The sequence below is a fragment of the Oncorhynchus mykiss genome, chromosome 17, assembly GCF_057628025.1.
Source record: "Oncorhynchus mykiss isolate SJ-2025 chromosome 17, ASM5762802v1, whole genome shotgun sequence".
NCBI lineage: Eukaryota > Metazoa > Chordata > Actinopteri > Salmoniformes > Salmonidae > Oncorhynchus > Oncorhynchus mykiss.
Genome location: NC_143038.1, coordinates 61,465,557 through 61,492,495, shown reverse-complemented (window position 1 = coordinate 61,492,495; position 26,939 = coordinate 61,465,557). Strand labels below are relative to the sequence as shown.

At 41.9% G+C, this 26,939-nt stretch overlaps 1 protein-coding gene across 1 annotated transcript; it reads left to right on the top strand.

The window, feature by feature from the left end:
* The first annotated feature begins 2,161 nt into the window (after positions 1-2,161).
* LOC110494618 (nucleoside diphosphate kinase) lies at positions 2,162-22,122 on the top strand. The gene is made up of 5 exons (XM_021569843.3): positions 2,162-2,913; positions 15,346-15,476; positions 15,700-15,801; positions 16,956-17,068; positions 17,321-22,122. The coding sequence occupies exons 1-5, from the start codon at positions 2,763-2,765 to the stop codon at positions 17,439-17,441; spliced, it is 618 nt and encodes a 205-aa protein (XP_021425518.1). The 5' UTR covers positions 2,162-2,762; the 3' UTR covers positions 17,442-22,122.
* The last annotated feature ends 4,817 nt before the right edge of the window (positions 22,123-26,939 follow it).

Sequence of the window (26,939 nt, the reverse complement as noted above, 5' to 3'; positions counted from 1 at the left end):
TCTTATCAGCTTCCAGGTTAGAGTCCCGCTCCTTGAAAGCAGCGGCTCTAGCCTTAAGCTCATTGCGGATGTTGCCTGTAATCCATGGCTTCTGGTTGGGGTATGTACGTACACTCACTGTGGGGATGATGTCATCGATGCACTTATTGATGAAGCCAGTGACTAGTGTGGTGTACTCCTCAATGCCGGAACATATTCCAGTATGTGATAGCAAAACAGTCCTGTAGCTTAGCATCTGCTTCATCTGACCACTTTTTTTTATTGATCTAGTCACTGGTGCTTCCTGCTTTAATTTTAGCTTGTAAGCAGGAATCAGGAGGATAGAATCTATGGTCAGATTTGCCAAATGGAGGTAGAGGGAGAGCTTTGTATGCATCTATGTGTGTGGAGTAAAGGTGGTCCAGAGTTACTAGGCTACTAGGAGCGCTGCCACTGGGTGAGCGTTTTCTTGTTTGCTTATGGCGGAATACAGCTCATTCAATGAAGTCTTAGTGCCAGCCTCTGTCGGTGGTGGTATGTAAACAGCTACGTAAAATACAGATGAAAACTCTCTAGGTAGATAGTGTGGTCTACAGCTTATCATGATATACTCTACCTCAGGCGAGCAATAGCTCGAGACTTCCTTAGATATCGTGCACCAGCTGTTATTTACAAAAATACATAGTCCACTGGCCCTTGTCTTACCAGACGCCGCTGTTCTATCCTGCCGGTGCAGCGTATATCCAGCCAGCTGTATGTTGATAGTGTCATCGTTCAGCCACTACTCCGTGAAGCATAAGAATCTTGTCAGATAACCTTGTCAGATCGGGGGTTTGAACTTGACAACCTTGCGGTTGCTAGTACAACGCTCTAACCACTAGGCTACCCTGCCGCCCCAATGAACATGCACCTGTGGAACGGTCGTTAAGACACTAAAAGCAAGAACTGGCAAACCTGGTGCAGTCCATGAGGAGGAGATGCACTGCAGTACTTAATGCAGCTGGTGGCCACACCAGATACTGACTGTTACTTTAGATTTTGACCAAGCCTTTATTCGGGGACACATTATTCCTTTTCTGTTATTCACATATCTGTGGAACTTGTTCAATTTATGTCCCAGTTGTGGAATCTTATGTTCATACAAATATTTACACATGTTATGTTTTCTGAAAATAAACGCAATTGAAAGTAAGAGGACATTTCTTTTTTTGCTGAGTTTACCATAAGCCGACGTCGTTTTAGAGAATTTGTCAGTATGTCCAACCGTCCTCACAACTGCAGACCATGTGTATGGCGTCGTGTTGGCGAGCGATTTGCTGATGTCAGTGTTGTGAACAGAGTGCCACATGGTGGCGGTAGGGTTATGGTTTAGGCAGGCATAAACTACTGACAACGAACACAATTGCATTTTATCGATGGGCCAAAACGACATTTAAAAAACTACTTTTACCCCTTTTTCTCCCAAATTGGTAGTTACAGTCTTGTCCCATCGCTACAACTCGCCTACGGACTCAGGAGAGACGAAGGTCAAGAGCCACGTGTCCTCCGAAACACGACCCTTCCAAGCCGCACTGCATCTTGACAAACTGCTCACTTAACCCGGGAGCAAGCCGCCCCAATGTGTCAGAGGAAACACTGTCCAGCTGGCGACCGAGGTCAGCTTGCATGCGCCCGGCCTGCCACAAGGAGTCCCTAGAGGGCGATGGGACAAGGAAATCCCGGCTGGCGCTGGGCCAATTATGCGCCGCCTCAGGATTTTCCCGGTCACGGCCGGCTGTGACAGCCTGGGATCGAACCCTGGTCTGTAGTGACGCCTCAAAAGCACTGGCCTTTTATTGTTGGCAATTTGAATGCACAAAAATACCTGACGCCAATTATTTTTAAAGGTATCTGTGACAAACAGATGCATATCTGTATTCCCAGTCATGTGAAATCAATAGATTAGGCAATAATGAATTTATTTCAATTGACTGATTTTCTTCATGAACTGTAACTCAGTAAAATCTTTGAAATTGTTTTATGTTGCGTTTATATTTTTGTTCAGTATAGTTACTGTTGCTAAAAGTTTGAAGGATTTGAAGTTGGGAAAGTGGTCACAGTAGCTGATTTGTCTCAAAAATTGTTTACAGTGAATATAATAAAAGGTTGGGAGTGACGTCACAAATCCCATGAAAGTGGATGGAAGTCAAGCCACACTAATAAGAAGTATGTCGACGATTTACAGTGGGGACCCTTGCTTGGCAAGCACTACTATTGAGTAACCCAGGAATGTCACGAGTTATTTGACACGAGAAAGCTCGAAAAAAATTGCTCCACAGAGCACCAATAGGCACAATGAATGGCTAAATTACATCCGGACACGAAGGGTCCGCGGAGCTCCCACTGATGCTCCTCCTCACCACTCTATAGGAGCTAGTGACGACCGAGGTTGAGGGGGTCGTCATTAGTTAGCACAGCCGCAAAGTCATAAACCGCACACATTTCTACAATTTATCTTATTAAAATCGAATTATACACCTAACCTTAAACACACTGTTAACCTTGTGCTTAACCTCAAATGAAGACCCCAAAGCATGATGTTTTTATGCCACACGGCTTTGTGGCTGTGTTATCTAGTGGAGATGGGTTGAGGGACCATCTCCACGCGGCCGCTTTGTCGGGGGTGGGACTAGTGGTGGTTGTTGAGAAAGGCTGACTGTCCTACTAACGTTACGATCTTACATGTAGATAGATATATGTTAAAGAATATCACAGGTCGGCAATAACTTTGACTTGTTTAAATAATGGTTCAATTTCAAAGGTATTGGCTGAAAAACCTTATCCTGCAGAGTCCGTACTGTCGCGGAGTTCTATCATCGAGAAAAAGTTATATCCCTGAGTTCTCATTTTGCCTCCTGTTTGGACATCGATGCGCTGGATACAGTACCACATCAGGTTAGTAGCCTACTCTAGTCTAACATACTATAGTAGTGTACAAGTAGGCTATTCATGATTTTGTTAAACTTGTACAATGAAGTGATTTTGTCTGCAAAAGTTGTAACTGGACACACATTCCACTGGCGCAACGTTTGGAGTTAGTTGCAATTAAAAAACGACATGTGGGCAGAGAGGAAGTGGAAATGCGAGAGGGCGTACTCCGCCCACGAAAATAAGACAACGAAGTGAGGAAGTTTTGTATGGAGGTCATTGCCTCCCTTTTATTTTTGAGCACATGTATTTCCATTGTTAGAGCGGTCATTTGACTATCTTGTCAATATAGATCATCTTTGATATAGGCCTTTTGCAGTATTCATGTCTCCAATTACATTGCATTAAACTGTCTGGCTAAATTGAGTTATTGGACGTCCCATTTAGCCTTGTGAGAGAAATGGCGCAATGCTGCCCAAATGTTCTGTCCAAACGCAAATACACCTCGCACACGATACCGTTTTGGAAACATTTCGAATTGAAATGTAATAGTAGCGATGAGTAATTGTTAAAATAAAAAATATACACTTGTCTGTAAGGATTAAAGTTCTCTGTCACTGCGACGGATTTCCGTCATATGGATTCTGGAGAGGTCGTTTTTGAGACGTAGAGCTGGGGGTGTTTGGAGATGAAAGCCTACCACAAACTGTCTGTTCAACTAAATATATTCCCAAATAAATGTTTTCTCAAATTGTATTTTCTTTGTTACGCTGTGTGCACTAAACTGACATGCATGATTGTAGCGGATTCTTCAATGGAATTCCAGACGAAGCTGGAATTAAATAGTCTTCAACTCGCACCACGGTGTTGCTAAACTCAAACAGCGGTGTGTAGGCAACTCAAATCCTATACTTCATCACTCATTAAGTAACTTTCCAGTGCATCTATTTTTGACATATAATGTTGTTATTAAAACTACATCAGACAACCCCATAGTAGGATAGTTTACCTATTTACTTTGTCGGCTTCTATGCGAGAGTAATATTCCTCCCAAGGTGCAATCAAAATTGGGAGAGCCATAGGCGGTAAAGATGTATTCTGGCAAGCAGTCAATGCACAACAATTCTTGATGCACACTTTGAAAGCAGTGTTGGCCTTTGTTTTTGAAAAAGAGGGGGATCCTAGTTTGAAATGAACAAAAATATAAATGCAACAATAAACATCCAACATTTTCCAAGATTTTACTGAGTTACAGTTGATATAAGGAAGTCAGTAAATTGAAATTGAAAGACCTTTTTCTTTAAGATATCTGTCACCAATAGATGCAGATCTGTATTCCCAGTCATGTGAAATCCATATGACATCCACATGACTGTAAGAAAATGTCGGCACTCACTACTGTAAGTCGCTCTGGATAAGAGCATCTGCTAAATTACTAAAATATAAATGTAAAATGGAATACAGATATGCACCTTTTAAAATAAAGGTAGGGGCTTGGATCAGAAAACCAGTCGGTATCTGGTGTGACCACCATTTGCCTCATGCAGCGTGACACATCTCATTCGCATGTAGTTGATCAGGCTGTTGATTGTGGAATGTTGTCCCAGTCCTCGTCGATGGCTGTGTGAAGTTGCTGGATATTGGAGGGAACTAGAACATGCTGTCGTACACGTTGATCCAGAGGCTCCCAAACATGCTCAATAGAACTGGGACATTTTCAGCTTCCAGGAAGGAATTGTGTGCAGATCCTTGTGACATGGGGCCATGCATTATCATGCTGAAGCATGAGGTGATGGCAGTGGATGAATGGCACAACAATGGGTCTCAGGATCCCGTCACAGTATTTCTGTGCATTCAAATTGCCATCGATAAAATGCAATTGTGTTCATTGACTGTAGCTTATGTCTGCCCATACCATTACCCCACTGCCACCATGGGGCCCATCTTCCTCTACTGCCTCAGCACAAGACACCTTCTGCACTACTCTGATCCTGGCAACCTCAACCTGCTTTTCTCTCATAGGACACCTGATCTCCAGCACCATGGGTAGCCCGACAGTTTACACACAGCGATACTACACATTCCTTTGTCTCATGTCCTCCTGCACACATCTCACATCTAGGAATATCCCTCCTACACACTGCTGCCACATGACCATAAGCTTGACACCTAAAACACTGTAATGGGTTTGGGACAAAAGCTAACCGACACATCCTGACTTGACTTTGTCTGGTAAAGACTCTGCATCAAATCTCAGGATTACAGATAGTGTCTTCTCCGTTTCACCACGCTCTCCACCAGGTTTGCGTCACAGCAAACGGCGGGTGTCACAGACACTGGGTATCTTCAACTTCAGTTGACCCTCAACACTTAGTCACCCCAGTTAACCTCTCTGGGACCGTTCGGGACGTGAGCGTCCCACCTCTCAACAGCCAGTGAATTTGCAGGGCGCCAAATTCAAAACAACAGAAATCCCATAATTTAAATTCCTCAAACATAGAAGTATTTTACATCATTTTATAGATAAACTTCTCGTTAGTCCAACCACAGTGTCCGATTTCAAAAACGCTTTTCAGTGAAAGCAGAACATATCATTATGTTAGGTCAGCAACTAGTCACAGAAAGCATTCAGCCATTTTCTAACCAAAGAGACGAGTCACAAAAAGCAGAAATATAGATAAAATTAATCACTAACCTTTGATGATCTTCATCAGATGACTCTCATAGGACTTCGTTACACAATACATGTATGTTTTGTTTGGTAAAGTTCATATTTATATCCAAAAATCTAAGTTTACATTGGCGCGTTACGTTCAGTAGTTCCAAAAACATCCAGTGACTTTGCAGAGAGCCACATCAATTTGACAGAAATACTCATAATAAACATTGATAAAAGATACAAGTGTTATGCATGGAACTTTAGATCCACTTCTCCTTAATGCAACCGCTGTGTCGGATTTCAAAAAAACTTTACTGAAAAAGCACACCATGCTATAATCTGAGTAGAGCGCTCAGAGCCCATACATCTATCCGCCATGTTGTGGAGTCAACATTAGTCAGAATAGCATTATAAATATTCACTTACCTTTGAGGATCTTCATCAGAATGCACTCCCAGGAATCCCAGTTCCACAATAAATGTTTCTTTTGTTCGATAATGTCCATAATTAATGTCAAAATAGCTCCTTTTGTTAGTGCGTTCAGTCCTGTAATCCACAATCATAAAAGTGCATTCACTAGTTTCAGACAAAGTCAAAAAAGCTCTGTTACAGTTAGTAGAAACACGTCAAACGGTGTATAGAATCAATGTTTAGGATGTTTTTAACATAAATCTTCAATAATGTTCGAACCGGACAATTCCTTTGTCTTCAGAAATGAAGTGGAACGTAGCTACCTTTCACGTGAGCGCGCGAGACAGCCTGTGGCACTCTGCCAGACCACTCACTCAAAGAGCTCCTATGAGCTCCTCCTTTAGAGTAGAAGCATCAAACACGTTTCTAGAGACTGTTGACATCTAGTGGAAGCCGTAGGAAGTACAAAATGATCAATATCCCACTGTGTATTCGATAGTGGCTGAGTTCAAAAACTACAAATCTCAGATTTCCCACTTCCTGGTTAGATTTCTTCTCAGGTTTTTGCCTGCCATATGAGTTATGTTATACTCACATACATAATTCAAACAGTTTTAGAAACTTCAGTGTGTTTTATCCAAATCTACTAATATATATGCATATTCTAGCTTTTATGACTGAGTAGCAGGCAGCTTAATTTGGGCATGCTTTTCATCCAAAATTCCCAATACGGCCCCCTACCCCAAAGAAGTTAACACTCCTTTTAACAGCGCCCTGCTCCGGAGAGGAAAGTAAAGTCCCATTTCTTGTCCCCAATTTAGCTCCCTCTGGAAGGCAGAAATGTCAAAAATCTACAAGATTCCACTTCCACAAAATATCTACACCAGTCCACTTCCACAAACTATCAACAATATTCCACTTCGAGTCACTTTCACCAACCCAACATTCTCCAACCTCTTTTCCACCCAACACCACATATGGTTTTGCCAGAAGATAAAGATCCATTCTGTCAAAAAATCTCACTCCCACTGGGCCAGAATCATCTTTGTCATCATCGGGATGAGGCTCAAACTCTGCGATCTTCACCACACCTGCCACCGTAGTTAATTCATCCTCACTCTCATCATGTTCAATTTCCTTAGCTCTTCCAAAAGTTCTGTGTGATCGACCTCTGCATATTCACTCAAAACATGTTCCACGTTTCAATTTTTCTTCCTGTCTGCCATCTTCTCCTTGATCAGATCTTCCAGAAGTCTTGTACATTCATTCCCCCATTCCATACATGCTTAAGTTCCACTTTCCTCCTTTTTTCCCTTTCCACCCATCTTACCCTCACCTCATGGCCACACCGGCAGCCATTGAACCGAAAAACTATTCTGACCTGTACCCCCGTGCGGCATCATTTTACAAATGCAGTTTTACAACCAGAGTTTCAAGTATGCTTTAGGAGCAGTTGTGCAACAGAGCTCTTAAAGAAGCAATGCCATTATAAACCTGCAACTTTGTAATATAAACCTACAAATACTTTTTTTTGAGTGAATAATTATTTATATATTTATTATAAAATAATTACAATCAGGATGTTGTGTCCAATGGGGTAAATGCAGATGGACAAACCCCAAGCTTCATCCTATGTACATTTTATTGCCACTATGCTGCATCAGTTAGGCTACAGGTGATAATGCTTATTGCTAATAGCACATCTAATAAATAGATCATGCATGGTCCAATATGTTAAAATAATTGAAACATTATTTTTACCAATATGTTTTTCTGCCCATTTCTGGAAATTATATTTTAGATGGTGTCAGCATAATTTATTTTCATACATTTTGTAGTAGAATTCACCAGAACTAAGCTTCTCAGTCTTTCTACATAAAAATGATCCCGGGGAGGACATTGGATCCTCTAAGCAAGGGGACTGGAATTGGTCAAACTAGCTGTTTAATACATGCACAAAATGATCTTCTTTCCCTAAAAGCATGATGGTCATGACTTTCTGACATGAAAGGAGAGGTTGGCTGCAGACAATCGATCTGAGATCGACTTAAGTTTCAGTCATGGGATTCATTTATTTCCGTTAACCCCTGAGACTGCTGTGTACAATGCGATCCAGCTGGAAATGTGGAATGGGGCAATTCCACCATAAAATGATGTTCAATCCGAAATCTGCAGTGGCCGTACAGTATTTAAAATGATGCAGACTACGGAGAAGTCGGAGCCTTCAGACTTCTTGCACTTCGGGGAGCGGTAATACACATCCAATAAATTGTTGTGCACCGCACCACACGTAGTGACTCAGGGCTAATCTCTACAGCCATCCAGCTAATTACAAGCAACTGGCTAAACGAAAAGACCTTACCTGTTCTGAGATGTTGTAGTCCGGTGCTGCACTGTTTTTCCACTTGCATCTCCATCTCAAATATTTTTGGGCCTGATACAATATATCAACCATGATGGATTTGACAAATATCCACTTTGTTAGATCAGATCTGTTGAATCTGAGCCACTCCATTGTCCGTCTGTCTCCAATGGTCTGCATTCTATTGACCTCTTTACCACATCTATCCCCATTTACCTCCCTGATCTCTTTCCAGGAGTTCAAACTCATTTTAGTGTCTTTGAAACCCATACATGAGGTATCATAAAGATGTATATTATTTGTGAACCTGTTCTGATAGCCTTTCGTCAAAGTTCACCATGTTTATTGTCAAGAAAGTGAGTTTGTGTTTATATAGGATATACCGTGCCACATACCGTCAACCAATCATGTCAATGTGGAGGCGCACAGCATCGCCATACGCAGCTCGATTTGGCCTATGCAAGCCTACGGAGGCGCCGCAATTGCGTCACACATTCCGTACGGAGCTCAAAGTTTTCACTTTAAATTGTCTAACAAAAAACAATGATTACAAAGTTTAAAAAAAAAGACATCTCTATGCACAAGGACTAGGCCACTTTGAACAATTTCCACTGAACATTTTTACAGAAACACATTTACAGTTGAGACAAAGTTTGCTAACAGAATGCCAGTTTGTTTGTGCTGTCATTGTTACCAAACTGCATCTGCATTGTTCTTCAAGTAAATGTGTTTTTGTAAAATTTTCTGTGGAAATTAAGTAGTTCTTGGATGGTGAAGGGTTAATGTGTCCTGCGCTGAGAGTGAGACCCCCTGCAGTAACTTCCTCATTGTGTTGTGTCCAGCCCTGCAGATGACTGCATTCTCATTCTCTGCATTATGAGAGGGCTTATAGATCCCACTGGGCTCTGACTTCAACAGTCTCAACACGAGCACAACACCATCATTACCCCTAATAGACAGGTCGAACTCTAATTACTGCACACACTACATACCTTTTGATAAGCTTGCCTTTGATTTAACTATTAGATTTTTTAAAGATGTTTCTTGTTTTTGCCTTTTATATCGAGATGGTAGAGAACCAAATGGTTTCTTTGTGATCAGGGGCGAGATGCAGGTAGAAAGAGAGGGGGGTGTATTTCTCTCTTTCTGTGAGAGTGAGAGGCATCGCAGCTTTAGCAGCAGGACTCTGGCAGATCAAACAGGCTTCTTCTGGATGAGAGAGAGAGATAGAGAGAGAGACTTTTGTAGTCTCTGATAAACAATTCTTAAAGACAGGCCATAACAACAAACATGAGTGCTGACCTTTTAGAACAACAATTGTGTGTGTGAGAGAGATGGAGAGGTGACCGTCTCTGTGGGAAAATGATGTGCTTTCCTCTCGCCCTTCAGCGCTGTGGCACCATCAATAATTCACTCGCGCATCACACAATTCAGTGCTGCACAGCACCCTTTCTATACCAGGGGTAGGCAACTAGATTGAGCAGCAAGCCGATTTTTGTCGGAGTGAATGGCCGGGGGGCTGGAAAATAATTATAAATAATTTGCACTGCAAATTGACCACAGCTAAGCCCCAAAAATGTATTTTCAAATACAATAATTTCATACCTTGATTACATTAAGACACAATCACATCTCTTTTTTTTTTATTTGTGGGAATAGTTGGGAACAGATCTTGGGGGGCCTAAAAATATTCACTGGCGGACGCCTGTTTCTGACCCATGCTCTATACCGTCTCTCAACCCACACTTACTCTTTCGCTCTCTACCTCCCCACCTCTGTCTACAATCCCTTTATCTCTTTCTCTACCCTTCCTTAAGGCGTTAGCATGCTTCAGTTTGGCTGGCACTTAGCCGAGAACCGAACGAGTGTGCTCGCATGCTCCCTTAAAAAACCTTCTCTTGAAAAACGAGAAAAAAGCAGCGGTAGTACTGTTTGACCATTTTGAGAAGTCGTAGCCAGTATACACTTCCTCAAAATAGTCATAATTCATCTAAGATAACTCAACTCAAGAAATCTAACATTCATTTTGATGTTTTTTTCTTAGTCGCTCAATTTTATATTAACTAAGACGTGTGGTGCAGTATTTCTCAAGATTTCCTTTTGCATGAAAACGAGTCTGTCGTTGAATGACAACAAATACTTTATTGAAGAATCCCTACTGTTGACCAATCACCGACTTCAGCTTGCCTTGAGAAAAAATGTGTGCCAAAACAACGTCAACACAAGAACTGTTCATCAGGAGCTTCATGAAATGGGTTTCCATGGCCGAGCAGCTGCACACAAGGCTAAGATCACCATGCACAATGCCAAGTGTCGGCTGGAGTGGTGTAAAGCTCACCGCCATTGGACTCTGGAGCAGTGGAAACATGTTCACAGTTTGGGGAAGTCCCTTTGCTGTTTCAGCATGACAATGCCCCCGTGCACAAAGCGAGGTTCATACAGAAATAGTTTATGGAGATTGGTGTGGAAGAACTTGACTGGCCTGCACAGAGCCCTGACCCCAACTCCATCAAACACCTTTGGGATGAATTGGAACTCCGACTGCGAGCCAGGCCTAATCGGCCAACATCAGTGCCCGACCTCACTACTGCTCTTGTGGCTGAATGGAAGCAATGTTCTGAGTGGAAAGCCTTCCCAGAAGGTTGTTATAGCAGCAAAGGGGGGGACCAACTCTATATTTATCCCCGTGATTTTGGAATGAGATTTTTGACAAGCAGGTGTCCCCATACTTTTGGTCATGTGTATATCCTGATGCCTAGTCACCATACCGATGCATATCTAACCCTACCACTCCATTATCCATGCACATTGTAAATATGGTATTGGCACTAACCCTGGAACTAACCCTGTATATAGCGTATTTACTTTCTCGTGCTCTTCTTATTTCTTGTGTTTTTGTTCTACTTTACTTTTTTAAATAAACGTCTTATAGTACTACTGCATTGTTGGGATAGAGCAAGCACAAAAGGCATTTCACTGTAGTAGTGCACGTGACAATTAAACTTGAAACTTGATCCAGCTATGGTCCAAACGTTCAGTTGAGAAATCAAGGGCTGGGTATACCCACCTTGGGTTAATGCTAAGTAGGTGTATAAATGTTTATTTTATTCATGATAACAGAATTCCATGGCAGTCAGAGTTAAGGCTATCCTGCTGGCTATAGTAATAGGGATATAATTCCTCATTTATATTAGCCTACCTCAGAAAGATATGAGAGGCGTCCGTATCTTTCTCAGAGTTCACTGAGTTCATGGAGACAGGACAGCAGCACAGGGCCAGCGGCAGAACTAATTAGTTGGACGTGCATTTGATTTCCATAGGGGGTCACGTTTTTTTCACGAGGCCTATGGAAACTTCAACGGCAACCAAACAATAGTCACTTTGTGAATAGTGCATTTCATGGACAACAGGTTTCAAATTAGAAATTGAAGGAGTAATTTGGCCGCTGCACCGAGAGATCCACACAAATATTCAAGCACTTTTTTTTGGTTGTTGTTTCCTGTCACTTTTCTCTTCAATGTCACATTCGATTCCTGATCACCTTCACTGTCACCAAGCAGATTGTTTACTACGTTTTATAAAGTCAATAATCGCTCTATTAATCAGGTAGGCCTATCTGCTATATCTCATACTTCTCTTATCGTAATCCCTTACCCACCAGTAGCATATTAGCTACAGTGTAGGTGGCTCGGTCCTCAAACAATCTCTCCTCATAGGCTATTTTAAATATTTATGGAGTTGTTACTCATTTTATAATTCAAGAAGCCAGGTACATTTTATTGCATTGTCTCTTTAACATCCATGTTTTACTTTTATATAAACAAATATATATGTGTATGTCACAGCCCATGCTCCAAACATCCTCTGAACCAAGACCAAACATCCTGACAAAGGCCATGGACAACCTGGAATAAAAGCAAACTCCGTCTCTGCAACTAACAACGGGAAATTATGTGGTGTAAACCAACCATGTTATAAACCAAATTGGCCCACATAAAGAGAGGAGGGATGCTGGTGTTCACCAGAGACATTCCGTCCTTGAACAGCCGTCTCACTCCTTGGTCTGAGGATGCCTTCGCTGGGGCACAGCTGTCATGCCTCTTAACACAACAAAGGAGGAATGGTTACCCCAGGACAGACCCTCCAAACAGGTCATCATCTCAGGGCTCCACACTGCCATTCCAGTTAAAGAAGTCTGTGCCGAGCTGGAGAAACAGAATCATCACCAGACAAACTCACCTCCCCGCCACATTTATTAGAATTCACCTCTCCAAACCAGAAGACTCCATACAACTACTACAGGGAGGCTTCTTCATGCATTACTTTCACTACAGAGTTGAAAAGGCTAATCCACCCACCATAGTTAAACATGGTTTCAAATGCCAAGAATTCAACAATATTTCTACCCAGTACAATAACCCAGTCAAATGTCTGAGGTGTGGAGAAAACCACCACCACAAAGCCTGCCTAAACAACAACAAAATATGCACACGTGTGCACAATGTGGGGGTGGGCACTCTTCAGCCTCAAAGAGCTGCCCCAGCTACATAGCCCTCACCACCAGTGCTGCCACCACCACCACCACTCGAAGGCAACCCAGAACACAGAGAATCTTAACCCACCTGCAAGAAGAACTACAAAATACTGTAATGCCACAATGAGGAAATTCCCTTTTGGGTCAAGGGTGACACTGATTTTAAAGCCCTGTTTATAACTGTCCCTAAAATGCGTCCTTTTCTTATAATGCAGTTCTATATTTTCGGAAGCTGTTTTCATTTCAGAGCGTCTAATTTGTAAACATTTCAACAAAAAAATGAACCCCTGACCAAATCAAAGTGCTTCTTCTCTGTTCTGTGACGTAAGTCCCAAGACAGTGCGATCAATACCCGACCACGAGTTGGCATTTTTTATTTATTTTAGCGGGGAGTCCCATTGAGACCAAGGTTTCTTTTGCAAATACTTAAATTAAGGCGAAGCATAATTGCAAAAACACAATTATATAAAAAAAACAAGCACATTCGTCTGTGAACAGTTCCTCCACCAACAATCTGAAATGCCTGAAGGCACCAATCTGTCCAACTGTTGGGTAATCTTAAGATTGTTCCATAAGTGAGGTGTGAAGAAACTTAAAGCAATTTTACCTAAATATGTACTGACATAAGGAATTTGAAGAGTTAGCCATCCCTGTGAGTGGGTATGGTATCTCATGCTTTCATAGGTTAGTAACGATGTTAGGCAATGTGGGAGTTTTTGAGTAAGAGCTTGGTAAATGAACAGAATGCAATGCTCCAACCTATAAAACACCAATAAGGGCCAGCTGCTTTCTGAGAGCGAATGCAATGAGGAGTGCAAAATGGATCACGGAGGGCACAGTGTTAAATAGCTTCCAACGGGCTTCAATGAAGTGGGAACTGCATTCATGTAAATAATGGTGTCATAGTCTAGGACCGGTAGGAATGTTGACTGAATGATCTGCTTTCTACTATTAAGCGAGGGGCACAATCTATTTCTTAGTTAACTCACCTCTGTTGTTTTAAAAGACAACTTATCAACGTTCCAAATGCCCAGGTCTCTGCAGTGCATTCGTTAAGTATTCAGAGCCCTTGAATTTTTCCACATTTTGTTACGTTATTGCCTTATTCCAAAATTGATTTAAAAAAAATTCCCTCATCAATCTACACACAATACCGTATAAGGACAAAGCAAAAATGTTTTATAGAAGGGCCTTGGTTAGGGAGGTGACCAAGAACCTGATGGTTACTCTGACAGAGCTCTAGAGTTCCTCTTTAGAAATGGGTGAAACTTCCAGAAGGACAACCATCTCTGCAGCACTCCACCAATCAGGCCATTATGGTAGAGTGGCCAGACAGAAGCCACTTCTCAGTAAAAGGCACATGACAGCCCACTTGCAGTTTTCAAAAAGGCACCTAAAGACTCTGACCATGAGAAACAAGATTCTCTGGTCTGATGAAACCAAAATTGAACTCTTTGGCCTGAATGTCAAGTGTCTCGTCTGGAGGAAACCTGGCACCATCCCTAGGATGAAGCATGGTGGTGGCAGCGCCATGCTGTGTGGATGTTTTTCAGCGGCAGGGACTGGGAGACTAGTCAGGATAGAAGGAAAGATGAACAGAGCAAAGTAGAGGTCTTTGATGAAAACCTGCTCAGGAGCAGGCTGGGGGCGAAGATTCACCTTCCAACAGGACAATGACCCTAAGCACAAAGCAAAGAGAATGCAGGAGTGTCTCTGAATGTCCTAAAGTGGCCCGGCCAGAGCCCAGACTTGAACCCGATCGAACATCTCTGGAGAGACCTGAAATGGCTGAGCAGCGACGCTCCCTATCCAACCTGACTGAGCGTGAGAGGATCTGCAGAGAAGAATGGGAGAAACTCCCAAAATACAGGTGTGCCAAGCTTGTAGCGTCATACCCAAGAAGACTTGAGGCTGCCAAAAGTGCTTCAACAAAGTACTGAGTAAAGGGTCTGAATAGTTATGTAAATATAATATTTCTGATTTTTGTTGTGTGTAGATTGAGGGGGGGGGGGGGAATACAGTTTAATCAATTTTAGAATGAGGCTGTAACCTAACAAAATGTGGGAAAAGTCAAGGGGTCTGAATACTTTCCGAATGCACTGTATAAGAAGGGACACGGTCAATTTGGGCTCCATTGAATGTGCAGATACTTCAATCTTGGGAGTCATTATAGTGGGCTCTAGAAAACATGTACTACAGATGCAGAGGACAACCATTATTGTCCATCAAGCCTATTTTAGCCATTACCGGAGTGTTTCTGCAGTCCTAACAATAACGCAGAAAAAGAAAGGGCACAAGCAAGAGTTGGAAAGAGTCGCAAGAGTAAAATGAAAGCAATCAATCCAGTGAGATTTAAGTAACAAGTGGATTTTGCACCACTAAAACACAGGACATTTCTGGCTGAAATGGAGAAATGTACAGGTGGGCGGGGCATGCGCGTTGCTAAAAGTTTAATAGAGCACGTGTGTGAGAGTAATTCTTCTCTGTGTGTAGGGATCCCTGGTGTGAGAGAACGTACTCTAGTTGCAGTGAAACCAGATGGGGTCCAGCGTCGCCTTGTGGGGCAGATCACACAACGCTTTGAACAGAAAGGCTTCAAACTGGTGGGCCTGAAGATGCTCCAGGTGAGAATGGCCAATTCCAAATGAATCCCAAAGCTCCTCCCTCCTAGGCATCTGAAAGGATTGGATAGGTATAAGTAGTATGATAATAAGCAATATGATAGTAGCCTCAACTTGTCCTCTGACACAATATTTGTAACTTGTCATGGATGTGGTTTATTCATAAATGTCTATGTAAATACCAGACTTTAAAATAAAGGTTAACCCAATGTTGGCTTTCTTTCAGGCACCAGAGGAGCAGCTCTCTCAGCATTACCATGAGTTAAGGAGGAAGCCATTTTACCCCAGTCTCCTGCACTACATGACCTCTGGTCCCATAGTTGTTATGGTGAGGGTTCCTGCCTCTGTCTAGCCTCATAATCCAAACTTAAATTGCTCCGTTTCAGTGCTCGATTCAGTCCGTAGCTCCGAAGTAAAGCGCGATTGAAAGTTAAAGGCTGGAAATGACGGCTCAATTGGAAATTATATTTTACATTTCAAGCATGCTATAGCACTGAACTTCAGCGATACGAATTGAATCAGTCCACACTGTTTTCTCACTTCACTGATCAGTCTGGGTGTCCTCTAATAGATGGACGCCTGGACAGTTATTTCTATAAAATAACGGGTACAATCAGCTCTTAAGGCCCTTGCTCAAGTACCTTGTTCAATGGCACAACGGTAGTAGATGGTTGCCATGATCTGAGACCAGCAGCCCTCCTTTTGCCAGTTCAGTTAACTTTTTCATCACTCAGCCCTAGACTCTAACCACCACCACCTATGCTACCTGCAGTACCATTATTCAATTAGTTTTGAGTAATGACCCTCCAAATCGGTTTGCCAGATAAATGAGAAGCCCCCGTTTATACCTGGTGCTAACATACGTCCTTTGTCCTGATCTTCTGACATTCTGATTCTGCCCACATTTATAGACTGGTGTAGGTGATTTAAAAGAAGCATTGTGATCAGATCTTCCTGACCACCACCTCCAGAGGCAGTCAGGGCTGTATTCGTGTGTCTGGGTGTCTTACAAGTGTAGCCTAGCGGTTAGAGCGTTGAGCCAGTAACCAAAAGGTTGCTGGTTTTGAATACCTGAGCCGACAAAGTGAAAAATCTGTAGATGTGAACTTGAGCAAGGCACTTAACTCTAATCTGCTCCAGGTGCACTGCACTACTATGGCTGACCCCATAAAGCAACACATTTCACTGCACCTATCCAGACGCATGTAATCACCCAGGATAAATGGGGATAGAGTGTGAAACAATAATTAAATAAAGCAATTCATTTTAGATTTTAGATTCCCAGACTATACTGCCTTTACTTATGTTAAATTCAAAACCACCTAACCACTTGTGTAGGGATTAGATAATGGCAGTGGCAGTGTGTTCAAATATTGATTTAGTGCTAAATTGATTGACTTTCAATTAACTTGCTGAATTGACTGATTTGAAATAGGATTTCCCTAATCCTGATGGCGAACTTCATTCATTCTTGTTGTCTAGGTGTGGGAGGGTTATAATGTGGTCCGGACATCCCGGATCATGATAGGAGACACCAACCCAGTCGAGGCCCAAGCAGGCACCGTTCGAGGGGACTTCAGCATTCACATCAGCAGGTGAACCTTTTTCAACAAAGATTAAAATTGAAAGATGTTTCACGTTACAATAATTGGCACAATACCCTTTTCAACAAATATTTTAATGATAATTGAATTGGACGACAATAATATGAAAAAATTAAACATTAAACATTGAACTTTATCATTGAGTGTTTTGAAAATTGGAGCATCATTTCAATGGCAAAATACTAAACTGGACTTCAAGCCATTAACAATGAACTAATGAATGTAGGTTTGTGTTTTTTATAGAAATGTGGTCCATGCCAGTGATTCAGTAGAGGGGGCTCAGAGGGAGATCCAGCTGTGGTTTCATCGAAAGGAACTGATGGATTGGGACTGCTGTGACCACAGTAGTACCTACCAGATATGAGAAAGAGATTGTAGGCAGAGATAGAAAGAGAGAGTGAAGCATTTCATTATAGTGTTGTATCCTGTGCATGTGACAATGAAACTTGAAAGAGTGAACAAGGTAGAATGACCAATAGGAATAGTGGCTCCATAACCATACCTACCTCTTTGTGTCTTGCGTTCAACACAGTGTCCCATGTGCAATACTCATCCCTCTCCATCGTGGGTGGCTCCAATACCCCATAGCCTCTCAGCTACTATTATAGTGTTCGGTCCTCACCATATGTACAGTGTGTTCAGAAAGTATTCAGAGCCCTGGACTTTTTCCACATTTTGTTACGTTACAGCCTTATTCTAAAATTAATGAAACAGTTTTTTCCTCCTCATTCATCTACATACAATACCCTATAATGACAAAGCAAAAACAGGTTTTTAGAAATGTTTGCAAATGTACCAAATATAAAAAGCTGAAATATTACATTTTACATAAGTATTCAGACCCTTTACGCAGTACTTTGTTGAAGCACCTTTAGCAGCAATTACAGCCTAGAGTCTTCTTGGGTATGACGCTACAAGCTTGGCACACGTGTATTTGGAGAGTTTCTTCCATTATTCTCTGCAGGGTTTCTCAAGCTCTGTCAGGTTGGATGGGGAGCGTCGCTGCACTGCTATTTTCAGGTCTTTCCAGAGATGTTCGATGGGGTTCAAGTCCGGGCTCTGGCTGGGCCACTCAAGGACATGCAGAGACTTGTCACAAAGCCACAGTCTGAACCTGCTCCAGAGCACTCAGGACCTTTCATCAAGAATCTCTCTGTACTTTCCTCCGTTCATCTTTCCCTCGATCCTGACTAGCCTCCCAGTGCCTGCCGCTGGAAAAACATCCCCACAGCATGATGCTGCCACCACCATGCTTCACCGTAGGGATGGTGCCAGGATTCCTCCAGACGTGATGCTTGGCTTTCAGGCCAAAGAGTGCAATCTTGGTTTCATCAGACTAGAGAATCCTGTTTCTCATGGTCTGAGAGTCCTTTAGGTGCCTTTTGGTAAACTCCAAACGGGCTGTCATATGCTTTTTACTGAGGAGTGGATTCCGTCTGGTCACTCTACCATAAAGGCCTGATTAGTGGAGTGCTGCAGAGATGGTTGTCCTTCTGGAAGGTTCTCCCATCTCCACAGAGGAACACTGGAGCTCGGTCAGTGACCATCAGGTTCTTGGTTACCTCTCTGACCAAGGCCCTTGTCCCCTGATTGCTTAGTTTGGCTGGGCGGCCAGCTCTAGGAAGAGTATTGGTGGTTCCAAACTTCTTCCATTTAAGAATGATGGAGACCACTGTGTTCTTGGACCTTCAATGCTGCATAACTTTTTTTGGTAACCTTTTCCAGATCTGTTCCTCGACACAATCCTGTCTCTGAGCTCTACGGACAATTCCTTCGACCTCATGGCTTGGTTTTTGCTCTGACATGCACTGTCAACTGTGGGTCCATATATAGACAGGTGTGTGCCTTTCCAAATCATGTCCAGTCAATTGAATTTACCACAGTTGTAGAACCATCTCAAGCATGATCAATGGAAATAGGATGCCCCCTGAACTAAATTTCGAGTCTCATAGCAAAGGGTCTGAATACTTATTTAAATAAGGTATTTCAGTTTTTAATAAATGTGCAAACATTTCTAAAAAAAAAAATTTGTCCTCATAAGGTTGTGTAAAGTAACAAACTGGAAAAAATGAAGGGGTCTGAATACTTTCTGAATGCACTCTATTTGGACAGTGAAATGAAAATGTTAATTTTGGCTCTACTCCAGCATTTTGGATTTGAGATCAAATTATCAGTATTACCGAATGTTAGTTAATTTGAGGGTGTTTTCATGCTTATCTGTTTTACCATTTAGACATAACAGCATTTTATATATTAAGTACTCCCATTTGAAGAAGTATTTGGGCAAATTCACTTCTAGTGTAGTCTAAATGTTAGTATTTGGCCCCTTATCACTTGGATTCAATGACTTCATCAAGCTTTTAACTTTACAAACTCATTCGCTGCATTTCCAATTTGTTTTTGGTTTATTATGGGACATGTCTTGCCCAATATTAACTGAATGGTGCCGTCATTTTATTTCTAAATGAGCTGAGAAGATGTTTCTGAAAACTTCCAAATCCATGCTGATGCTGCCATGATTTCTGAAAATTAATTATTACGGTGTATTACATACTACAATTATGCAGTACAGTGTAGTCAGCAAGAATTTTAGCATTTACACTGGTGGGCCCCGTTGGCAATAAATTCATAAAACCAAAAGCTTACCATGAAGAGTTCCAGTTTTGGATAGCCAGCTAGCTAACCCTCTCTGTCTTTGAGTAGGCTAAACTAGGCTGCATTCGCTAGGTAAGTGAAACAAAAACTAAACTCGCTACTCCTTCATTTTTGAAGAAATTCATTTGTTTAAAACTATTCACCTATTGTCTTTCTCTCTTTGAGTCAACTACTGCACATTTTATGTACCGCAGTCTTCGCTAGCTGTAGCTTGTGCTTTCAGTACTAGATTAATTCTCTGATTCTCTGATTGGATGGGCAACATGTCCGTTTCTGCTACAAGAGCTGTGATAGGTTGGAGAATGTCCTCCGCTAGTTGTCATAATTACTGTGTAAGTCTATGGAAGGGGGTGAGAACCACGAGCCTCCTAGGTTTTGTATTTAAGTTAATGTACGCAGAGGAGGATTGAAACTAGCTATCCTCCGGCAACACCATTGTGCTACCCTACAGAGTGCTGCTGAGGCTACTGTAGACCTTCATTTCAAAACAGTATGTTTTAAACAATTATTTAGGATAGTTTTATCTAAAAAGTATAACTTATTAAATGTTTCACTATTTACATTTTTCTGAAATTCACAGAGGTGGTCTTCCCCTTACACGAGTGGGGGCTCCTCAGAGGAATATCATCTTTGTGCCTCTAACTTTGTCATTATTCATGATTCATTTTATTTGACCTTTATTTAACCAGGCAAGTCAGTTAAGAACAAATTTTTATTTTCAATGACGGCCTATGACTGTTCCTAGGCCGTCATTGACAGATTTGTACCATTTCGGGGGTTTGAACTTGCAACCTTCCGGTTACTAGTCCAACGCTCTAACCACTAGGCTACCCTGCCGCCCCATGATTTGTTTATGATCCTGAAAACATCCAAATGAATGTAAGATTTTAAAACAAAGCCTTACATTTTCACTTCCAAAAAGGTGAATCCAAAATGACACCCGACCATCATTCACCATTCAGTTACTATTGGGCAAGACATGACCCAAAACGCGCCCAAAACAACCCGCAAATGCATCCAAAAAGTTTGTAGTCACAAGCTTGATGTAGTCATTGAGTGCGGGGGACTAGATACATAAAATGCTTTTATGTCTCAATAGTAAAACAGATATGTATGAAAATATCCTCATAGAAAAAATTTGATCTCAAATCTAAAATGCTGACTACAGAGCCCAAATAAAATAAAAAATGTAGTTTCACTGCCCAAATATGTGGTGAGGACTGTATGTTGGACTGTATGTTGTTGAGTTGCAAACGCATATTTTCAAAGCCCACCCTCGTCACTATACATGTGGTAAAGACGTCAATAGAATGCGACGCACGTGTCCCCCCTGTGGGGATAGATCCAGAATCCCCTCATTGCCAGCCATCAAAATGTGCTTACATTTCGGCTATTGTTTATATGTGTATTTAATAACTATGTTGAGGTAAAAATCTGAGTATAATGATTGTGTTGATTATCACCAATCAACTGCATTACAGTTAAACGGCCTCATATGCCACCACCGAAAACAGTCGGATATAAAAAATATATATACATGTTTTAGTAAGCACATTGTTGGCCTGTTAGAACATATGAATCATGACAGATTTGATGAGTTTACACTTTGTTAGATAAGCTTTTTTGAATGGACACCAATGATGGTTTCCTTCTATTACCTACGGTCTGCTTTTCATCGATCTCTTTACTGCATGTATAAAGCGACTAATTGCCACAGATACTCTATCCCAGGGGTGTCAAACTCATTCCATGCAGGGCCGAGTGTCTGCTGTTTTTTGTTATTTTCTTTCAACTTGTGTAAGACCAAGACCAGGTGAGGGGAGTTCCTAATCAGTGACCTTGGTCGTGTACCCCCTGCTCAGACGTTGCATGCATCAACCAATGGTTGCGTTCCACGTTGTCGACTGTGCCGTCGGGCACAAGATTGCTATAACATATGATGTGGTTAGCTGATGCATAAAATATCTATCCAGGCGTTGTAAGATATGTCATGTGTCATCAATGTCTTAGCAACCCTCTTTTTTTTTTTTTTTTTTTCAAATTGGTTCTTTGACCAATCACATCCAGATATTTTTCAGAGCTGATCTAAAAATGGTCAAAAGACCAATTAATGGAAAAAAAATATTAGAATCTTGGGGGACAGGTGGTGGGGGTAGGGAAACCCCCACCTGTTGTTTTTATTACTACGAACTCCTCTAATGGGATCATTCCTCTGCATGTATTTCTTACTTTTGAGTGGCAGCCCACGGGTACAATAGGATTATGGAGAATATTGAAGGGAAAGTATGATATGAACTGAACATATATGAATGATATGAATATTGTACCTGTAATCCCCCCCCCCCCCCCAAAACAACTAATAACAAAACAAATAAAAACTTGGTAAAACATTTTTGTGGGGCTGCCAGTGTAAATGTTTTTTTGTGTGTGAAAGAGAATGTTTTGAGAGAACACCTCTGAAATCAGTGTCAAAGCCAAATTATTTGTTGGCATCTTATACTGAACAAAACTATAAAACGGCAATATAAAACTGCAATTATTATAGTTCATATAAGGAAATCGGTCAATTTAAATCAATTCATTAGGCCCTAATTTATGGATTCCACATGACTGGGAATACAGATACTGTATGCATCTGTTGCTCACAGATACCTTAAAAAAAGAAGGTAGGGGCGTGGTTTAGAAATCCGGTCAGTATCTGGTGTGACCACTATTTCCCTCATGCAGCGCATAGAGGCAAATAGTGGTCACACCAGATACTGACTGGTTTTCTAAACAACGCCCCTACCTTTTTTTTTTAGTTGAGTTTGGGCTGTGGATAGTTGTCACACTCCTCTTAAATGGCTGTGCGAAGTTGCTGGATATTGGAAGGAACTGGAACACTGGCGTACACGTCGATCCAGAGCATCCCAAACATGTTCAATGGGGGACATGTCTGGTGAGTATGCAGGCCATGAAAAAAACTGGAACATTTTCAGCTTCCAGGAATTGTGTATAGATCCTTGCGACATGGGGCCGTGCATTGTCATGCTGGAACATGAGGTGATGGCGGTGGATGAATGGCACGACAATGGGCCTCAGGATCTAGTCATGGTATCTCTGCATTCAAATTACCATCGATAAAATGCCATTTTGTTTGTCTGTAGCTTATGTCTGCCCATACCTTAACCCCACCGTCACCATGGGGTACTCGTCACCATGGGGTACTTTGTTCACAACATTGACATCAGCAAACCGCTCGCCCACACGACGCCATACACGTGGTCTGCAGTTGTAAGGCCGGTTGGACGTACTGCCAAATTCTCTAAAACAATGTTGGAGGTGGCTTATGGTAGAGAAATTAACATTCAATTATCTGGCAACAGCTCTGGTGGACATTCCTGCGCTCTGCATGCCAATTGCACGCTCACCTCAACTTGAGACATCTGTGGCATTGTGTTGTGACAAAACTGCACATTTTAGAATGGCCTTTTATTGTCCCCAGCACAAGGTGCACCTGTGAAATGATCATGCTGTTTAATCAGCTTCTTGACATGGTACACCTGTCAGGTGGATGGATTATCTTGTAAATGAGAAATGCTCACTAACGACAAACAAATTTGTGCACAAAATTTGAGGGAAATAATATTTTTGTGCGTATGGACAATTTCTGGGATTTTTTATTTCAGCTCATGAAACATGGGACCAACACTTCTACATGTTTTGTTTATATTTTTACAAACAGAAATGATTACACAAGCTTTGTGGAGATACAACTTTTGGTTTTGTGATACAATGTTGTATCACAACCATTGTGTCAAATGATTTGTACATTGTTTGCTGGGGCCTGAAGAGTTTGCTGTGAGCTGTAAGACAAAGGATCTCCTCTAGGACATACAGTCAGTCCAATCATGAACACAATTTACATATAGCTGTGTCACTCTTTTCCTGACTGAACATACTGCAATCAATTACATGAGGAATAGTTATTTTTTAAACCAACACCTTAAAGGAAACTATCTTTTGGTGTTTGTTTCATTAGTCCACTGTTGTAGTGATACGCGGGGTGACTTATAACCCGCCCCCCCTGTGGTTATATCCACAGGGCGTGCGGGCTTAAGGTCATGAAATATTGTATGGGTGAAGGGCGGGTAGGTGGGAGAGGTGGAATAGAGAGAAAACAATGCATTAAAAATCCATAAATGTATCATTGTGCAATTCATATCTATAGGATACATTTATTTTTCATTATTTGTTTCTGACGTTATTGTGTATCCTAAGCCTATTTTTTAGGGCCTAACTGTAGCGCACCAAATACAAGGCAATTGACATGCTTTTGGGAATAAAAAGTTTACATCGATCCACTGAGGAAACAAGGACAATAGCTAGGGTTCCATCCAATTGGTCACAGATTTATATGCAATTATTCTAAAATCAGCATAAAAACAATATGCGCATTTTCCCATCAGAGTTTTGTTTCCATCAAATTGACTTGTTGCAGATAAAAGGCTATGCGTGATGCACCTTTTGCGTTTAAATTCCCATGGATCGAATAACAAAATACAAGTTAAATGGGTTTCCATCGCATTTTCAACTTGATTGTTTTTCTGACAAAAAAATATTCATTATATATATGTTCACTCCGGTATTGGCAGGTGCGCTCACTCCAGTATGGCACATTGGCTAGAGTGCACGTATATAGCCTACATTATGAGATTATCATGGACAAAACATTTTTTTATTCATGTCACCAGAATTAGACCCTCAATATTTATTGGAAAGGAGCATCAAGCTCATCACATTGCACTTTCACCACCTCATGAAGTTCATAACTTATTGCATCTGTTGCCTAATAAACTGCATGCTTTCCCAAATCGTAGCGGGAGGACCACACAACATTTCTTGCTTGTTTACCCAACCCTGGGGCAGACTGTTTGTTCCCACACTTGGGACTCTGACTCTCTATTGGTTACACAGTCTATTGGCCTCCCCTCCTATTCCAACCACCTCTTGCCGAATTTGTATTCACGTTACCTGATGAAATTGCTGTACAATATGATCTTGTGGCCATCTGATGCACATTCAAATGTCATAAATCAACACTGCAGAGTTCTCACTGTCCTCTGCCGTGCCCTGATTGTATTACTGCTGATGATATCTGGAAAGATGCATGTACACCATGGCCCATCTACTGTTGCTAACCCCAATTCTGACTTGTGCTCCGATATCGGTTTCACTGATTTCTGCTCTCGTAAAATCCTGAGTTTTCTGCACATTAACACAAGAAGCTTATTATCTAAAATGTATCAATTGAAACCTTTTAAACAGGTCAACATTCACAAGACCGCAGGGACAAACAGATTACCCGGACGTGTACTCTGCATGTGCTGACCAACTGGCAAGTGTCTTTACTGACATTTTAAACCTCTCCCAGTCTGAATCTGTAATACCAACATGTTTCAAGCAAACCACCATAGTCCCTGTGCCAAGAACACTAAGGTAACCTGTCTAAATGACTACTGACCCGTAGCACTTATGTCTGTAACCATGAAGTGCCTTGAAAGGCTGGTTATGTCTTACATCAACACCATTATCCCAGAAACCCTAGACCCACTCCAATTTGCATACCACCCCAACAGATCTACAGATGATGCAATCTCTATTGCACTCCACACTGCCCTTTCACACCTGGATAAAAGGAACACTGGATCCTGGACTTCTTGACGTGCCGTGCCACCTCCAGGTGGTAAGGGTAGGTAACAACACCACCGCCACGGTGATCCTCAACATGGGGGTCCCTCAGGGGTGCGTGATCAGTCCCCTCCTTTACTCCCTGACTTCCCTGAAAAGTTGCATATCGCGGGGGATATTCGATGCTAATGCAGTACGCCACAGGATGTTTTTGTGCTGGTCAAAGGCAGTTAAGTCTGGGGTGAACCAAGGGCTATATCTGTTCTTAGTTCTACGTTTTTTAAATGGGGCATGCTTATTTAAGATGGCGAGGAAAGCACTTTTAAAGAGCAACCATGAATCCTCTACTGACGGGAAGAGGTCAATATCTTTCCAGGATTCCCGGGCCAGGTCGATTAGAAAGGTCTGCTCACTGAAGTGTTTTAGGCAGTGATGAGGGGTGGTCATTTGACGCGGACCCATTACGGATGCAGGCAATGAGGCAGTGATCACTGAGATACTGGTTGAAGACAGCAGAGGTGTATTTAGAGGGCAAGTTGGTCAAGACGATATCTATGAGGGTGCCCATGGTTACAGATTTAGGGTTGTACCTGGTAGGTTCCTTGATAATTTGTGATATTGAGGGCATCTAGCTTAAATTGTAGGACGGCCAGGGTGTTAAGCATATCTCAGTTTAGGTCACCTAACAGTACAAACTCTGAAGATAGATGGGGGCAATCAATTCACATATGGTGTCCAGGGCACAGCTGGGGGCTGAGGGGGGTCTATAACAAGTGGCGATGGTGAGACACTTATTTCTGGAAAGGTAGATTTTTAAAAGTAGAAGCTCAAATTTTGGGGGTACAGACCTGGATAGTATGACAATACTCTGCAGGCTATGTCTGCAGTAGATTGCAACACCACCCCATTTGGCAGTTCTATCTTGTCGTAAAATGTTGTAGTTGGAGATGGAAAATGCAGAATTCTTGGTGGCCTTCCTAAGCCAGGATTCGGACACAGCTAGGATATCAGGGTTGGTGGAGTGTGCTAAAGCAGTGAATAAAACAAACATAGGGAGGAGGCTTCTGATGTTAACATGCATGAAACCAAGGCTTTTACGGTTACAGAAGTCAACAAATGAGAGTGCCTGGGGAATAGGTGTGGTGCTGGGGGCTACAGGACCTGGGTTCACCTCTACATCACCAGAGGAACAGATGAGGAGTAGGATAAGGGTACGGCTAAAGGCTATAAGAACTGGTTGTCTAGTGCATTGGGAACAGAGAATAAAATGATCAGATTTCTGGGCGTGGTAGAATAGATTCAGGGTATAATGTACAGACAAGGGTATGGTAGGATGCGAGTACAGATATGAGGTTTACATCTAATTGTTGTATAAGATGAATGAGTGAGGATGATACTGTTTGTAAAATTGTGTCATGTGATTTTGGACTGTTTAATGAAGGAAACTCCAATTCCCTTTTGAGTTTAACTAAATCAGAGGACTGCCCATGAGCCCAGTTAGGGTCGGACATCCTCGGACAGGCTCTTTTCTGCAATT

Excerpts from the sequence above, each read along its gene's own strand:
- LOC110494618 (XM_021569843.3), top strand. The coding sequence starts at position 2,763 with ATGGTTCAATTTCAAAGGTATTGGCTGAAAAACCTTATCCTGCAGAGT. Across the intron at positions 2,914-15,345 it reads TGGATACAGTACCACATCAG|GGATCCCTGGTGTGAGAGAA; the intron begins GTTAGTAGCCTA and ends CTCTGTGTGTAG. Across the intron at positions 17,069-17,320 it reads TTCAGCATTCACATCAGCAG|AAATGTGGTCCATGCCAGTG; the intron begins GTGAACCTTTTT and ends TGTTTTTTATAG.